At 41.1% G+C, this 18,634-nt stretch overlaps 1 protein-coding gene across 10 annotated transcripts in view; it reads left to right on the top strand.

Moving 5' to 3' along the window:
* RAD51B (RAD51 paralog B) overlaps positions 1-18,634 on the top strand; it is a 448,074-nt gene that overhangs the window by 243,386 nt on the left and 186,054 nt on the right. For all 10 annotated transcript variants that reach the window (XR_004405956.2, XR_004405957.2, XM_042790959.1 and 7 more), the window contains one exon: positions 2,911-3,029. Coding sequence is in view for 8 of the 10 variants with exons in the window: in XM_042790959.1 (XP_042646893.1) it covers positions 2,911-3,029 (119 nt within the window). In the remaining 2 variants the exon portion in view is untranslated. The remainder of the gene's footprint in view (positions 1-2,910; positions 3,030-18,634) is intronic.

Raw genomic sequence — 18,634 nt, 5'->3', positions numbered from 1 at the left:
AGAGTCATAAATTTGAATAACTTCACAGAAGAGGATTTGCCTGAAAGTGGGTCACACAAGCAGCCCTCTTCAGGCAGGGGCTGACACAGAATGGTACAGTGGGCTTTCTCCTGCATAATAAAATAAAATAAATGACAGCAATTAGCTTGCTTGTTCTGCCACAAGCCTATACCTCTAGCACTTCACTTTGGGACAGGTTTTAGGCCTGGAAGGAATGCAGAATTAGGAATTGCTATGGAGTGATATCTCCATAATATCAACAGGCTCCAAATGTTTAACCGCTTAAATGCCTGGCTCAGGATTGCAACAGCAAGATGTTGCTCTTTCTGTTAGCAAATAGCAGAGACATGTAATTTGAGGGAAGTTTGGATGTGAATTTTGCGGCTGCTTTATGTTAACAGTAGCTACTTCTGGAATGTCTGGGCTTTTTGTCTGTAGTCAGAGGCCCCTAAGCAGTGGTGGGTGAACCGCTTCTTGGTGGTGTGGAGTGGTGGCCTCCAGATACATACGGGGGTGCAGTTACACCAGCTGTGAGGGGAGCATCTCCACACCCACCAGAACTCATGCTTAGCTGCCTCACTTGAATTTTTTGATTCCTACCTGTTTCTAGCAGGTGAGAAAGAAAGACAGTGTCAATTACAGGAGGAACTTGCAGTTTATTCCACCTGACAAAGAGAGGATTGCAAAACTTTAAAGTTGCTTCTCTGTCTTTTATTCTCCCTTAGCCTGTTTGTACAGTAGTGGCATTTTACTTATGTGGTATTAGCTCTAAAACAAAAGTTTGTGGAACTTAATGAACTTAATTAAGTAACTTGGTTTAAGTCATGTTAAGGGAATGGAATACAGACCTCCCAGCACCCTGCTTTAACACGTGAACCTGTTCTCTCCTCCAGCTGGTAAATTAAATCCAAAATGTAGATGAAGAGAAATTATTATTGTCAGCACATCCACCTTCCCAATAGAGATGGGTTAGATTAATTAACAGAACAGCATTCCTAATACTGAAACTTCCAATTAGGTGCTCTTGTGGTGAGTTACTCAGGTGGAAGTTTGATGCTTATCAAAATATTAATACCTTTGTTTTGAGGAAAGAAAAACAGCCATCCTTGCTGAATGGCACAACTGTAGCCTGTTTTCAGATTAGAACATATACTGTTCTGGAGAAGTGAGTATTGTGCATGTTGCAGTGAGTTCTCATGACATGGGAAGTAATTCAGGCAAGTACAAAGTGCAGACTCGTGTCAAACTATTAGCTTGAACCAGGTGCTGCACTCATTTATTTTGTAGACCTTAAACATTTAAAGACCTAATTGAAATCCAGGTGATGTTAATTGAACCTTGTATTATCTTGGAGAGGGGAAAGGTTTGAGGTCTTCAGCCAAGTGCTGTAGCACACTGTAATCATTCCAGGCCCTTCTCTCCAGCCTGCTGCTCTCGTCCTCTGCCTAATGCAGTCTAATACAGCGTCCTTCTCATTGCTTGCAAGCTACTGGCAGTGATAGAAATAATGATTATTACTGCATGCCAACACTTTTGGTCTTACCCTTAACTGGATATTTTTCCAAAATAAAAGTTTTAGTGAATGAAGAAATTATGGTTTTGACATGAATAGTTGGGGGAAAAAAGTAACAAAACCCACAGCCTTGCAAATGTAATATCAATGAAGAGTTTTAAACCCGAACCTTCCAGAAGCTCCACAGGGCCATGAGATGATTTTGTCATCTCAGTACAGTATTGTTTCCAAAACCTAGTACTTACAATTTAATTTTCAACATTAACTTTCATTATTGATCATTTTGACAGAAACATAAGGCTGCTGTGAAGTTTGTATTGTGGAGTAAGTCTCTGGTCTAACTCTGACTTAGTCGACAAGGATTTCATGACTGTCTCGGGGAAGCAATTTTGTTTGTTGCCTGATAGATGACAGGAAGTTCCCTGACCTTAAATCTAACCTCCTCTCATTCACTCACAGCTTTTTAACAGTGTGGACTGTCTGTCTCAGTTCAATTTTACACTTGCACAGCATCATTTATACCCATGTAACAATTGGGATTTTGTTTCTGAATTTCTTTGGTTTGTCTGGCTTGCTCTGTTCTTGAAGTGTCATTTAAGTACAAACAAGTCTCCCATCTGCCTGTCCATCTTACACAGAACTTGTGGTAAGCAAAGATGAAGGTCTCAGGCACCTACCTACCTGCATATGTATATGTGTGTATGTAGGGGTCTTTGGTTTCAATACAAGAGAGCTCAGGTGTAGTGGCAGTACAGCAAGCTGGATCATGTGGCATTATTGGAAACACTTCTTTATGTTGTCATTGCTGATTGCAGCAAAATACATTTTCCTTCAGGGTCATAAAAAGTTCATATGATTTCAGAGACATCAGAATGGCTCCCTTCTATGCAAATCTTAGAAAATGTGTAGGATGCCTAATGGCATGAAGCAGTATTCTGATTTTGAGATTGGGGTGTTGTGGCACCACATTCCACTCCTTTAGCTTCCCTTTTTGTTTTATAATTATATGCTGTCACTCTGCTTCCCTCTCCTCTGTGACCATAGAAAGCTGGTTTGTTTGGGGACAGAATATCTAAAGAGGAAAAGACAAATGTCCCCCATGCATGGTGCATCTCCAGATATTTAGAAAATGTACTGGTCTCTCCAGAAAGGTAGGTATAATTTTGAAGTGTATCCTTAATTCTTGGCACTTTGTCTAGGTATCGGAAGGTGAGATGGAGAACTCACACTGCAGTTGTATAAATAAATCAGGTAGGAAATTCATGCAATAGTTCCATTAAGTACCAATGGTGATTACCTAACGTAGGGAATAATCTGAGATGACTGATTGAAGTTACCATGCTGAACCCTTCTCTGTCATGCAGTCCTGATGCAGTTTCTTTTGTATTTATCTTCAGAAGCTTCTGGAAGTGGGAAGAGGGAATCTGCTTATGTGACAGCAGCCCTTGGCAACACATGGAGTCACAGCGTCAACACCAGGCTCATACTACAATATCATGACTTGCCAACAAGACAGGTAAGAACTTAACAACAAAGAGAATGTAAATAAAGCTACACCAGCAGAGCTTGGTCAGATGGACTAACTGTGTCCTTCAGCCTTTGTGGTTATGCCACGTGTGTTGTGAACCTGGCATTCTACAGCTAATTGCTTATTTGGGGTGGGGGACATGAGTGACTTTGCTTTTCAGGTATGGCCAGTCCTCCAGTGCCTCCCTGTGTTAGGACGGGCTTATCCAAGTCAGAGGACCTAGCGTTGGCCTGTTGTCATGGGCATGCGAATTCCTTGAGCTTTTGGTGCATTTCGTGTTGTGGAGATGAAGCATAATCCTTAAAGTGCTTTCCTGCACAGGGATTTTGGGGCAGGAGTAGGAGACTAGTCCTTTCACTGCCATGATTGTTTTCCTGTTATCCCTTCCACTCTTTGTGCCAGATTTCAGCTGTGACTGCTAGGATAGTGAACGCTATCTACATTCTAGGATAGTGAACGTCTTCTACGGCTATTGGTTGCAAGTGGAAGCTTGCTGCCTGCACCAGCAGGCTTAACTTTGAGCATTAAGTATATTACCAATTTTGCAGAAATATGCCTGCAAAAAAGAGAATGCTTACCCTTTTCACTAAGAGACTTCATGCTTTTGAATGAAATATAGTAGCATTTTCGACTGCAATCTTCACCTCTTAATCTAAAATAAAAAAAAAATGTGAAAAACTGGGAGGCAAGACATTTGGGATTTGCTTGAAGGAGTAACTTTTTTTTTGTTTTTAAAAACATCATAACCCATGATTTCATCTGTCCCTTGGGATATCTGCAGTTATAATCTCTTTTGGCTTTGTTTATTCTGTTTTTGCACTGATGTAACTCTTCCCAAAGGTTGTGACCCTCAGTCTTAATGTTATTGATTTTCTGCCCATTAAAGTAGAGAGCTGTCATAAAAATTGCTATGTGAAATTTGTACCATCTTACTCCTATAGCATTACTACCCACATGTGTTCAAATTGATGCTCCTGGTTTTACTGCCACACCACAAAGTTTCTAGCTTTTATGTTGCATTCTTTAGTGCCAGAGGAGAGGAAGCCATCCTGGTTTATTCTGCTCATTAGAAGTAAAATTATAATGAAGGCACTTCTGTTCCTGGGAGTAGTGGACACTGTGAAGCAGCAGTAGTCCTCTGGATTCTCAGGTAGCAGGTTTTAAGTGTGTCAAATGCAGGTAGAAAAGGCATCTTCTGGACTTGTTTCTAAAGACTATTCACTGTTGTATAGAAACATACTCTTACTGCTGCTGCTCTCGTAAGTTCACTGTGTTCCACTTCTTATTCTGGTCTGTAATGAGTTCTCCTTTTCTTATGTGTGTGCAAAATACAAAGCTGTTCACAAATTTCCTGGATCACTTTGGAGGTACTTGAGAGGTGGAGCTGGCAAAGGGAAAAGGGCAGAAACTGGGCTCTGCGCTACTTCATGATGCACAAAGTTGGCTGAAAAGGATTAAGAGCATTCATCTGATGGTGGAAAGAGGGAGCAGTTTTCCTAAAGAACATTCAGATATTAAATGTAGTTTTTCCTGATTTTGTTTGAGAAGTAATAGATCACAAGTGTATGAAATGTTGTTTTCAAGCCTTTAAAATTCCATTATAAAAAATATATTATGACCTGCTTTAAAAATAGCAGAGTTTTACTCTGTTCTGAACTGTGTTTATCAGGTGCACCACCTTGCTTGCATGTGAAGCCAAGGGCTCATTCTGTTCTAGTTAAGCAGAAGAACTAAATGTACAGTTAGAAAAATCAACCTTAAAGTAAACATTAGTATATATTATTAAAAGCAAATTTGAAACAGAAGTGCAATATAAATAGTGATATGTCTATGAAGTCCATGAATGAAATGGGATATGTGCATGATGTCCTGTAAGTATTTTCCTGTTGCTGATATCTCTGTTCTTTTTTTAGATAAATTCTCTTTTCTTAAAGTCACAGAAATCTTTCCACTAGACATGCAGTTTACTGTTAGAGGAAGACATCTAGAATTACCCTACCTGTAGCAGCACCATATTGATTAAATTACTATCATTTTACACACATATGTTCTTTTATAATTGTGTTATATACCCACTTTCAGAAATGAATTGTGAATAAAGGTGCCTCAGTTCTTGAGATGCCATTTCAGTCATCATAAGGTGGTTCTGCCAGGAGGTATTGGATATCAGTGCTTTGAAAATCAGCACTTTTTAAGGAAGCTTGACTTAGAGGTCCAAAAATTCCCAAGTTAGTAATCACTTTTACAAATTCTCATATTACTGTATTTGGGGAAAAGAAAAAAAAAAAAAAAAAAAAAAAGCAGCCTGTGATTATCTGTGTAGTCTTGGTTTTAAAGTGAAATTCTGCTCCAGGAAGTTATTGAAAGCACACAGTTCTTCCAGAGACTTGGGTGAAAAGTAGTGCAAAACCAAGTTTTCCTTGCTTTTCACAGTTTGTAACCCTGTAGAACCAATACTGTTCAAGGAATTGGCTGGATGGTTGCACTCAAAGAGTTGTGGTCAATGGGCTTGATGTCCAAGTGGAGAGCAGTGACGAGTGGCATTCCTCATGGGTTGGTGTTGGGGCCAGCGCTGTTTAACATCTTTGTTGGTAATATGGAAAGTGGGATCGAGTGCACCCTCAGCAGGTGATCAGGGGGCTGCAGCACCTCTCAGGTTGAGAGAGTTGGGGTTGTTCAGCCTGGAGAGGAGAAGGATCTGGAGAGACCTTCTTGTGGCCTTCCAGTACTTAAAGGGGACTACAGGAAAGCTGGAGAGGGACTTTTTATCAGGGGATGTAGTGGTAGGACAAAGAATACGGGTTTTAAACTGAAATAAGGTAGATTTAGATTAGATATAAGGAAGAAATTCTTCACTGTGAGACTGTGAGGGCGGTGAGGCACTGGCCCAGGGTGCCCCAAGCAGCTGTGGCTGCCCCCTCCCTGGCAGGGTTCAGGGCCAGGTTGGACGGGGCTGGGAGCACCCTGGGCTGGGGGAAGGGGGCCCTGCCCGGGGCAGGGGGGTTGGAACTAGATGGTCTTTAAGGTCCCATCCAACCCAAACCAGTCTATGAGTCTGTGAATAACCTGTGTTTTGTTCTGACTTGCACAGCAGACACATTTTTTTCTTTCAAGAGCTAGAATTCATTATTTCTTCAGTCACTTGACCTCCTGAAGATGCTCCTCCTGGCTCTATTTTCTATCCTTCTTTCCCTGGAGGAGCTGGGGCAGTGGTTACAGTCTTAGGGATCTTCCTTTACTTCGGACTTCCATGGTAGTACAGCCAGCATGCTAATCCTCACTGGAAAATCCTACCCATCAAGAGAGAAAACACCTCTTGAGATGTAGTAGACCATGAGGCCCAAAGGTAATTTTCTTCAAAACATAAAGTGATAATGTAGTTATTAAGGAGGATTTAAGCAGGCAGTTTTCCAGAACTGTAGAATCTCTGGACAGGATAGGCCACTGTGCTGCTGGGTGCTTGTTCTTAGTCATGCAGTATTAATTTCTGGGAGAGCTTGGGGACATAGCCTCTGTTCCTGAAACTTTGGGGAATGTTAGAGCAGCAGATGGCAGAACGAGTATGAAACAAACCTAGGGAAATTAAGCACAAAATCCTACACAGGATTTTTTAAATATATTAAGTAAAAGATTCCTTAATTTTGTTTGTCCAGCAGACATTTTTTCAGCCAAGTATCCCTTTTTCCACCCCACCCTCTGTATGTCTGGTGCACATTAATAGGATATCAGCCAATTCAGCAAAGTAATGAAATTTCTGGGACATCCTGCCTGCCTTAAAATCAATTAGGTTTGCTTTACTGCTTGGATAGGAACAGGTTTCTGAACAAACAGATGAACTTTCCTCTTTTGCCCTCTTCTAGAAGCTGGTGTTCTGGTTTTTGTTTCTTCCAGGACAGAAGCAACACCCCTGGGGAGGGCAGAAAGAGGTTTCTAGTCTTCATTTAAATTCATTATACCACCAAAACCCATAAGCATTGACAACAGTAGGAGTCTTTAACTGCTGAAGTGGGACTGAACTGCACAACTTCCACAGCAACGTGGTGGCATAAGAACTTGGGAGAATGTGGGAAAAAGTTAATTGTTTCTCACAAATGGGTTCATGAAGGGAAATTGCTGTTATCTTTATGGATACTGATACTTGGTTCTCCCAAAGCACTCTTGTAAGTAGTTAACCATGACATTTGTTTTCCTGAAATCCATACATAAATATGCAGACCCTTTGAGTTTGGGCCAAAATCAATGGGACTGCACTAGAAACTGTCAGACTCCTTAGTTACCCCTATGTGTATAATTATCCTTCTTTCCTGAGGTGGAGTCAGCAGGCTCCAAGGTTACTGTTTTCATGTGTGCTCAGCTGTCTTTGGGGGACAGCATGGTAGGGTTTAATATGTTGGCATGTGATATTTAGCATTTTATTCTTGTCTGTTGGACAGGATGCTAGATTAAGTGAGGCACTGGCCAGATCTGTATGGCAACTTCTATGAGCCTGGTTTATTTTATAGTTTACAAGGGATTTGTGAGACTCATAGTACTGTGTTCATGTCTGTAATGTGTTTTGAAATTTTCAGATGGAAAAAGCACGTAGAAATATTCGTTTATAACAAATCAGTGTTTTCCTGTGGTATTTTTGAGAAATAGCATTTAGAATCATAGAATCATTTAGGTTGGAAAGGACCTTTAAGATCATCGAGTCCAACTGTTAACCTAGCACTGCCAAGTCCACCACTAAATGATGTCCCTAAGTGCCACATGTGCACATTTTTTAAATACCTCCAGGGGTGGTGACTCAGCCACTTCCCTGGGCAGCCTGTTCCAATGCTTGACAACCCTTTCAGTGAAGAAGTTTTTCCTAACATCCAAACTAAACCTCCCCAGGCGTGACTTGAGTCTGTTTCTTCTTGTCATCTCACTTGTTACTTGGGAGAAGAGACTGATGACCACCTTGCTACAACCTCTTTCTGGTTGCTGTAGAGAGCAATAAGGTCTCCCCTCAGCCTCCTTTTCTCCAGGCTAAACACCCCCAGTTCCCTCAGCCTCTCCTCATAAGACCTGTACTCTAGGCCCTTCACCAGCTTTGTTACCCTTCTTTGGACGCACTCCAGCACCTCAATGTCTTTCTTGTAGTGAGGGACCCAAAACTGAACACAGTATTTGAGGTGTGACCTCGCCAGTGCCAAGTGCAGGGGGACAATCACTTCCCTAGTCCTGCTGGCCACACTATTTCTGATACAAGCCAGGATGCTGTTGGCCTTCTTGGCCACCTGGGCACACTGCTGGCTCATATTCAGCAAGTTGTCAACCAACACCCCCAGGTCTTTTTCTGCCAGGCAGCTTTCCAGCCACTCTTCCCCAAGCCTGTAGGGTTGCATAAGGTTGTGACCCAAGTGCAGGACCCAGCACTGCGCCTTGTTGAACCTCATACAATTGGCCTTGGCCCATTAATCCAGCCTGCCCAGATCCCTCTGCAGAGCCTTCCTACCCTCAAACAGATCAAGACGCCTGCCCAACTTGGCATTGTCTGCAAGCTTACTGAGGGTGCACTCAATTTCCTCGTCCAGATCATTGAAAAAGAGATTAAACAGAACTGGCTCCAATACTGAGCCCTGGGGAACACCACTTGTGACCAGCCACCAACTGGATTTAACCTCATTCACCACCACTCTTTGGGCCTGTCCATCCAGCCAGTATTTCTACCCAGCGAAGGGTACACCCATTCAAGCCATGAGCAGCCAGTTTCTTCAGGAGAATGCTGGGGGGAAACAGTGTCAAAGACTTCACTGAAGTCCAGGTAAACAACATCCACAGCTTTTCCCTCATCCATTGAGTGTGTCACCTTGTCATAGAAGATCAGGTTAGTCAAGCAGGACCTGCCCTTCATAAACCCATGCTGACTGGGCCTGATCACCTGGTTGCCCTGTACGTGCAATGTGATGACACTCAAGATGGTCTGTTCCATAACCTTCCCCGGCACCGAGGTCGGACTGACAGGCCTGTAGTTCCCTGAATCCTTCTTCCTGCCCTTCTTGTAGATGGGTGTCACATTTGCTAACCTCCAGTCAGCAAGGACCTCCCGGGTTAGCCAGGACTGCTGATAAAAGCTAAAAAGTGGCTTGGTGAGCATTTCCATCAGCTCCTTCAGTACCCTTGGGTAGATCCCATCCGGCTCCATAGACCTCTCTGTGTCTAAGTGGTGCAGCAGGTCACTAGCCATTTCCCCTTGGATTATGGGGGCTTCATCCTGCTCCCTGTCTCTGTCTTCCAGCTCAGGGGGCTGGGTACCTAGAGAACAATAGTTCTAGGATTGAGATACAGGCTGGAGCTTTCAAGCCGTGTCAGGTGAGCCACTGTGCAGCAATTTTCCTGCTTCAAGTAAAGTGTTTCAAATGCATAAGTATATGGTGACTCATTCTTAAAAAATAAAACAAAACAAAAAACCCTTCTCTCATTCAGACTAATGCCAGACATAACTGTTGTTGTGTCCTTGGTTACAGACCAGCTGTTTTGTCTTGCTCTGCTTACTATCATATGAATAAGCCCTGAATAAGCATTCCAGAATTGCAATGGTGAAGTAACCATGGTACTTGCTGGCACGGGGAAGGGCTGGGAGAGAGCCAAGGGGAATGAGGATGAAGGTTTACATTTATGTGACTTGCCTAAGGCCAACTGCCGTGATTCTTTACCTTAAATTTGTTGTAATTTTGGTGAAGCAGTTCTTTCAAATTGTACAGATGTTTGGCTGTAGCTCTACCAGTCACTGAAAAAATATATTAAAAATAGAAATAATGTAACTTGTTGCAGTCATGATGGTTTCAGAGCATAAGTAAGACCAGATTTATCTCTCCATGTAAAACATTGAAGGTAGTTGTTATATGGACTGTATAGCTGTTGGATAGCTGTCTTGTTTTAAAGATAACACCAGGTGAGGTTTTTATCCATAAAAAAGGGAAGCAAATAAACCACAGAAAATAAAACAATTTCAGACAAAGCAAGTAGGCTGTGGAGAAAAAACATACACCAAGTATTACTATCTGGGGTTAGCACTTTCTAAATTTTGCCTTAGTAGTCTGGAGGATAGCAAGTACAGTAATGAAGTTTGAAAATTCCATCCAACTTTTATGTGTTGAAACATAATGGAAAATTGTAGCCTCATACTATAAAGGGTTCTGATTGCATTGGTGAGATGGTAATGTTTACTGGGGAGAAAAAAGAGGCAGTGGAATGTAATCAGACAGAACAGGTACTGAAATCGCTCTCAGATGGAGGGAATAAGGTCTAATACAAATAAAATACAAACAGTATAGGTGTGTTTTCTTCTATTAATGTTGCGGGAGTTATAGCTACCTACTAAAGCAAACAGAGAAGAAGAAAATGCAAAGAAAAATATTTTTAATAGTTTTAAACATAGTTTTCGAGTCAGGTGAGGAAAATGGAGATGGACACTAGTGTTAAGAAATGCAGACAGAAAGCTTTCCACCTACTTCATTCAGAGCAGAGGAGAAGCTAGTTCAGACTTTGACACAGTGCAGCAAGAAAGAGCCCATAGAGAACTGGGCAGTGAAATCAGTGTTTGGCCAAAGGAGGTGACTGGGGATGAGGGAAGGTTGCCCATCGTTAGCTGTGAGGCAAGAAGTATTGCTCTTTACATTGTCTTCTGCTGAGCTAGAATTTGGGGAGACTCAGAAAAAGAAGTCCCAGTACCCTAAGCAAGTGCAGAAGAAAGCTCTTCATGTGGGTTTTTAGCAGAAGTGTTAAGACAAATGAAGTGCCATTCAGCAGCTGCAATCCATGTCAGGAAAACCTGTGTATATGCTACATGAATCATATGCATTGTACAGTAATACAGATTATGTACGCAGTACAATACTTTTTTTTTTTTTTCGCAAGCATTTAGATGTGAGAAAATCTGAAGATGGCAATGGATAATGAGGTCCAGTAAGCAGTGATAGAAAAGGGATGCGTCTATTGGCTTGTTTTAAAATGGAAGTGGCGTAAAGCGTGAATCTATTCTAAGCCATTTTATTATATAATGTGCTTATCATATGGAAAATCAGCTCTGTGAAAACACAAAGAGCAATTTTTTTTTTTTAGTTTTGTTTTTTTTTTTAAGGTAAGAATGATGGTATGGAGTCATCCAAGGGTTAGGAAATTTTGCAGGAAACTATATTTTTTTTCAGGTAAGATTAATTTTTTATTGTTCTCCATTACGGACTGCGCTGCTTTTGAAGAAATAGCTGTGGAAAGACTGCAGGAGCATGTATTTGAATTCTGTAAACCCTTTCATTTAAAGAAATGCTGTTTTTTTCTATGATACACAGTTTACTTCAAAGACTTCTGCCTCACCTCTGTTATTGTTTGAATATTTTGAATCAAGACACAGTGAAAGGTTGTTATGGCCTCAAATTTCCATGCCAGTGTACAAACCACATCCTTTAAAATACATAAATAAGAAGCGTATGGGTATTTTTCTGATTAAAAAGGCTCTAGACGGATAACCCTTATGACAGAAACTTTTGCTTATCCATAGATCATAAGCAGCAATATGAATTTGAGTTGCATGTGAACAGGATGAAACTGGACACAATGCACAACTGTAGCATAAACAGATGATTATCGACACAGTATGATACTGACTTAATCCAGAAATAGTGCCAAATAAAAGGATGCCATAAAAATAGAGAAGGTTCATTAACAAGTATTTGGAGCTCAAACATCACTAGGTCACTTTCTTTCCCGACCTGTGTGTTTGTTCATGTCTCTGTTTGCAGTAAGCTTCCTTCTTAATGGACTTGTGGGGGATGGTCATAGAATATAAACATCTCTGTAGCCCTGTCTACATTAAGTGGGACTGGATTTATGGCCATCTCCTCTTAACAGGACACTTTTATATAGAGAAGAATGTTTCCATCGATCTTGAACAAGAATTCATTTACTCAGGTGTTTATGTAACATTGATCAATTTGTTATCTAAGAATCTAAATAGAAATGAAAGAAAACTGAATAAAACTTAAACAGTTGATCTTTTTTGCTGTCCTTTTTTTAATAAGCATTGCAAGTTTTCTTAAAGATTATTCTAATGTGAGATTGACAGAATAGAGCAGCAGCTGTGCAAACTTCAAACTCATAGATCTGTGGTTCAAAGCATCCAGAACAGAGAAGTGGGAACCTCTCTGGGGCAGAGAGGAAAACTCAGTCATTAAGTTACACGGAGTCTTCCTGGTGAGGCTGGGGGCAGAGGTGGGCACCTTCTGTTAGATGCCTTTGACTGACAGGCCAGTCGGCTCTCAGAGGACAATCCTCTTTGCTTGCTGCTAACCTACACCAGTTATGAGTTAACCATCTCATATTATGTTATATTTTCAAATTATTATGCAAGCATTTGCTGTGCTGCCTGATCCCTGCAGTGCCCGTGCCAGGTGTTCATAACTGAGGAAACTGAGTCATAGATAGGTAACTGGCCAGAGTAAATCCTTTGCACCTGGGAGCAGAGCTGGAGTTTCTTCATTGCCATTTATGTGCTACTAAGCTTGATCTTCCTCAACCTTTACTGCCCCTGTTTCAGGCACTTAAGAAGTCTTTGCACCTCCTTCCTATGTGCACTTTCTCAGCTGTGAAGGTACTCCTCCTGCTCTCCTCTCCAATTTTCTCTGTAGATTAACCCACCCACTGAACTACTTCTAACTGTGGTCACTGACTTCTCTCCTGAATCTCTCTTTAGCATGCCATAAACTTCCCTTCATCAATTCTCACCGTTAATTAAAGGTTAATGAAACTGAGACTGTGGCTTGAGCTTTATGGCAAAACTCATTCTCTGCTTCCTTGTTTCCAGTTTATGTTGATACCATAGCTGATTTTTCTAAGCCTCAGCTCTAGAAGTCACCTTGCATTCCTATGTCTCTCCTTTGCAGACATCAAAACTGTTCCAAGTTGCAAGTTCTTAACAAAGTGAGTAGCTAGCACTTAATTTTTTAGACAATTAAAATGCTTGTCCAGCTTCCATATTAGTTAATGCAACATCTTCATTTCTAGTAATATCAACCCTATTTTTTTTTCTCCTCTTCCAAACATACCACAGAAAATAGAATTGTTGCTCTGGTGAGGCCTACTTAGTCACAGTGGTACTATTTTTTTAATTTTTATGTATTTTCTCAGTTCTGTAACTGGGAAAGTGGCCTTTTGCCTCAGTCTGATTGATAATTGTGCACCTTCATGTTAATCAGATAGCAAATTCACAGAAATCAGTGCTATGTCTCTCCTGCTCTTTATTGGGAGCCACTTAAAGGTCAGGATAGGAGGGGTAAGATTACTATAACAAAATCTGTTCTGAATATAAACAGAGAACTTCAGTCGGTGACACTGTTAATCCAACGCCCTTTACAAACAGTGTATTTACAGTTCACTAAAACAGCTTAAAAATGGGAGAGAGAAGGAACCAGATACGACTTTCAGACTCTGGTCTGAATTGTCTGAAGAATGCTCTGTTTGTAAGCTTAAGCCCCTTTGCAGAGAGGGAATGAACACAAATTCCCACCCTGTTTATACGGAATCGCTTTTCTGATTTTGATTGGACTTCAGTGTGAGTTTTCCCCTCAAAACAGAGGGGAATTAACCTAGGACAGATTCTCTCATCAATATCTGAAGTGTCATTGCTCCTAACATCAGAGTGGCAATGACCAAAGTTTTTTATCCTTGGAATGCCCTGGCAAATCCCCCTGCCTCCTGTCTTCTCCCAGATCCTCTTTTTTTCTTTATTTCTTTTTGTTTGTTTTGTAATTGAAAACAAGCAAACTAAAATGTCTAACTCAAATTTAAGTGTTTATTATTCAGAAAAGTTCTGCCAAGTCTGTCTTGGAATATAGTATACTTAAATCTTGGAGGCATATTAACTTCAGTGGGCAAAATGTATCACATCTTCTGTGAAAAGGTAGGGATCAGACATGATCCCCATGTTCAGGCATTACAACTTTTATGATGCTCTAAACACATTAAGGGCGAATCATCTCAGGAGTTTGTATTTAGGACATTATACTTTGAGCTTGAATTTTTTGCTTGTTTTATGAATCTAATGTCATTGAAGTGTTCTAGATTGACAACACAGGAGAATGACAGCCAGTGAGTGGCATTCAAAATCTGCTGTGCAGAAAGCAGTGTGTTATGTTCGATTCAGCCTTATCAATATATCTACCCTGGGTAGGGTCAATTAATCTAGAGCGGTTTGTTCTATGTAGACTTTCTGATGTTTGATCTCTGTAATTTCTGTCTGTGGTATCAGTGCCCTTAGCTGTGATCTAAAAACAGGCTGAAACAGAAGAAACCCTCTTAACTGCTTAGGAACTGAATACAGACTACTGACCCACTTTAAGGAATACAACCAATTTTGACATACCACTGCCAAAGATGGACTGCACCTTAAAATGGAAGGGGTTTTGATGGTCTCGAATGTTGGTGACCTGTTGGGAGCTGCCTGGCCAACTTTATCATGTCCACCCAACATATTGCATCAAGAAGATAATAAAATATATAATTTTCACAATATTACCTTCCCCTGGACCAGCTGATGTAACTGTTGGAAAAATACGATGGAATTTTAGGACATCTGCTCAATCGGGAATAGAAAGGATGTGTCCAGGTGGTATTATATGATGCCCACATTGTGGAAATATTGGAAGATACTTGTGACTAAAAGGTAAAAGGCAATATAAGTAACTACCTGAGCCACCCTGCTTCCAGCCCTCACACATACTACATATGCGGTACTTTGATTAGGGAGAGGTATGTCCTTTGAATACATAATAACAGAAAATAGTAAGTTCAGTGTCTCTGGCAGACTTGTGATTGATGGATAACTTCAACTTTTCAGATGCTGGTAGGAGGTACTGTAAAGTGCAGCTTGGTTAATGAATGGCTTCTTCCTTGAGTATTCATACTGGAGCAACACTAAATTGGAAGTAACTAACCAGGTCACTTGTCAGTAAATGCCCCCATCTCATCAAAAAAAGTGACAGACCTAATTTGCAACATAGTGCGTGAGGGCCTGCTGAGGTTGCTCTCCGTTGGAAAGAGCTCATTTATTTTGGGCTTGCAAGACCCTTTCACATTTGCATCAGTGATGGCTCATGGTCTTTCTTACCAGCCATTTCCTACAAGTGAGCCCAGAGTCTCTGGCAGAAATTCTTGCACTAGTCCTCAGTGAACAATCAACCTTGGCTTTTTCTGCCATTTGACTCAGTTTGGCTGTGCAGATGTCTCTGCAGTTCAGGAGGGTTTACATGCTCCACATCACAGAACTGGAGGCTATGGACTTCAGGTTGCAAAGGCAGTTGAGTTGGCCTTGCACAGAGCTGACAGTGCTCCAGGAGGTTTGGCTTGTAGTCTGAGGCAATAAAGCCTTATCAGGCCAGAGCCAGCACTGCTGATTTACTTTAAAAATTGATGTTTCTGGTCCAAATTGTGTGTTTGTTCTTGACTGTATGTCAGCAAAGTTATTTCTCTTATTGTCACTATTTATTTATCTACCTAGTAATAATATAAACCTCCGTACCCATAGTCATCTCAAGCTACTGACAGTAAGTCACCTAATCCCCTTTTAACTTGTATTGATGTTTCCAGCTGGATATGGTACATCTTGTATCAAAAACAAGAGGAAACTATTTTTTTCTCCCTTTATCATACATTTTGTCTCACTTCTCACTTGTGATCTTATGATGGCCATCTCAGTCTTCATTTGAAATCACTGAGCAGGCTAAAAAGAGAAAATAAAAGTGTAAATTAGCACAGAAAAAAATCAAGGAGTTTCTCACCTAAATTAATGGTATTAAATATAGAACAAAATGCCAAACAGATTCCTGTAAGAAATATAATAAAGGTTGCCTTGTGGGTGCCATTGAAGGACGGAAGAGGTTGAGAGATTTTTTTCATCATGTTTTTTTCCTACAGCTGTGCATTTCTTTTGCTATGGCTACATTTTTGTCCTTTGAACATAAGAAAATAACTTTTCAAAAGTTCACACCTAGTTAAGATCCCTAATGCACGTAGACCAATCTGAATTTCTTAAACATAATCCCCATGCAAGAGAGCATCTAAGAGCCACAAATGCTACTCCCAGTAGTTTTGTGAAAAGAATGACCGTGTCTGATCCTTGCTTCTGTTTCTTCTCCAATGTAAAAAAGTTTACTAACCTGCTGATTGTTATTTGGGGCGTGTTGTCATTAAAAATTTCAGATCTGATGGGTTATAAAGCAATGTTTCAGGTCCTGAAGGGCTGTCCAGCTTTTAGTGCATCTATGCCATGCACTGGAACAAGCACGTTTGCCTTTACTTGGTGGGGATCCACTACTGCCTGGAAAAGTGAATGATGTCTCCTGAAACATTTCATGTCTGTTAGGGAAAAGTTTCTTAGGACTCTGTTATTCAGCAGTTGTACATTCAGCAATACAGATTATGTTTATAAGGCCATTAAGCTTTCTTTGAACACATTGTTTTCCACCTCCTTGGTAAAATCTCTCCCAGTAATGTTCTTGCTAGAGAAAATCTGAGTCTTGTAGAAAGTCTGTAATTAAATTTTAAATTAAATCTGTTGCCTTTTCTCAACACCCGTAAAGCATGACAGTACTCCAAAAGCACACACATTGCATCTGTATGTATTAGCTCACAGATATGTCAGCATTTTTTTTTCTTGTCCTTGTTATGTGATGCTCAGTGGACTCTAAAATATACTCTACTGAGGCCTTACGTAAGATAATACTGCTGTCTCTCACATGTGAATTTAGCCAGGTTGTGTTAGTTTGTCCCCAGGGACTTTACTTTTAGGAACAGAACAAAGTGAACACACTAAAAAAGTTGGAAAGGGTTTTTGTTTGTTTCATGTCAAAAGCATTTTGCAGCCACTAGTGTGGGTGAAAAATATTTATGCTGTGGTCCAGGACTTGGTTGAATCCCAGTCTTTTTGGCCCAAGTCTGGGAATTTAGGATTATGCCTTTACATCAGGGAAGTATGAAGGACACTGTTGTTTTTACTGATGTCCAGAAACAACGAATGCAGGATGGGGAGAGCACACTTGTGATGCTCCTTTACAATGGATTAATTTTCTTTCAATTTATAGACAATAATGTTGAGCTTTTTCACCATTTAGAAAGCCAAAAGAAAGTGAAAGAAAAAATTATTATTATCTAAGTAAAGATTTGAGACACATTAGAAACAGGCTTCAGGGTTGAATTTGCAGCAGATACATTTTATCTGTAGAAGATAAATATGGTGTTGAAACTATCATAAAGAATCATTGAATGGTTTGGGTTAGAAAGGACCTTAAAGACCATCTAGTTCCCACCCCCCTGCCACGGGCAGGGACACCTTCCACTAGACCAGGGTGCTCAAAGCCCCGTCCAGCCTGACCTTGAACAGTAACAGGGAAGGTTCATAGAGATGTGAAGAGTAATAAAATTGATAAATCATGATGGCAATGCATATGCTAATTACCTGCTTAAGAATGTATACTCCTTATGTTATGCTGGTGAATTACACTGAGCTGATCTATTCGGTGCAGTGAGGAGGGCTGGATGCTGTTTGGATCCCTGGCCCTGCAGCCATATGGGCAGGGGAGCCCGTGGCACCTCTGTCCGGGTATGTGCATCTGTGGAGGAGAAAGTGCACAGCTGCTGGGCTTCCATGCTGTCCTCCCCGCTGGTCCTGTCTCCTCCAGGCAAGTCTGGCAGGCTGGGTGGAAGCAGCCATGTATTCCGAGGAGAAGTACTCTGGTGCTATTGTACTGGTACTCCCTTAGGAGTCCTTCCTGACTGGGGACGCATGGTCCCAGGGATAAGGCAGTGTTCCAATGTGTTGTAAATAAGAATTGTATCCTTCAGCCCTTTTCTTATTTCCAGAACTAAAGTCAAACGGAACAGTATGGAAGGCTCTGAAAAGCTACATAAACTTTATTTTCTTTTATTCTCATTAGCAGTGTGCTATGAGGCTGGTGAGTGACCACAAGCTGCCACATTGGAGAATACCCCTAGGAGGTTGTTTTTATGCTCCCCAACTGCTTTATCCAGCCACAGCACCATCCTCAGATCCCTTTTCTCAGTACTTTCATTGTTGTAACCAGGACATGCTGGCTGGCTGGCCGGCCAGCCGCTTTCCTGCTTAGTAAAAGTTACAAGCATTTTCTCCTGAATTACCCTTCACATTGGACAACTACCAGGGCTTTGGGCCTCAGAAGTGTTATAGCATAGGAAATCACTATGGCCAAGCTCTTGTGAAGTTTCCTGGCCTCTAGAGGACTCTCCACTGGGAAAATTAGGAGAGACTTGGTAACAGAAAAGACGACAAAATTCATTTTACAAAGTAAGGAATAAGGTACGTGGCAGGGAGACAGAAAGCACTTCTGGGAGGACAAATTTCACAGAGTCTGATGTTACATGAGCAGAAGAGAGCTGACTGGCCTTGCATACCCCATATTTCATGCTGGAGAACTTGCACCAGAAGTCTGGCTTCGGTGGAAGTATAGTGGAGGCTGCCTGTTTTTGTGCAGTTCCCTGGCCAGGTTGCTGCATTTTAGACACAATTTAGATAGACATCTGGGATTGCATTTTCTTTTCCA

The sequence above is a fragment of the Tyto alba genome, unplaced genomic scaffold (assembly GCF_018691265.1).
Source record: "Tyto alba isolate M040663 unplaced genomic scaffold, T.alba_DEE_v4.0 Super-Scaffold_18, whole genome shotgun sequence".
In the NCBI taxonomy this organism is placed as follows: Eukaryota; Metazoa; Chordata; class Aves; order Strigiformes; family Tytonidae; genus Tyto; species Tyto alba.
Note: the sequence above shows the minus strand (reverse complement) of the source record. Positions and strands in the feature narration are given on the sequence as shown.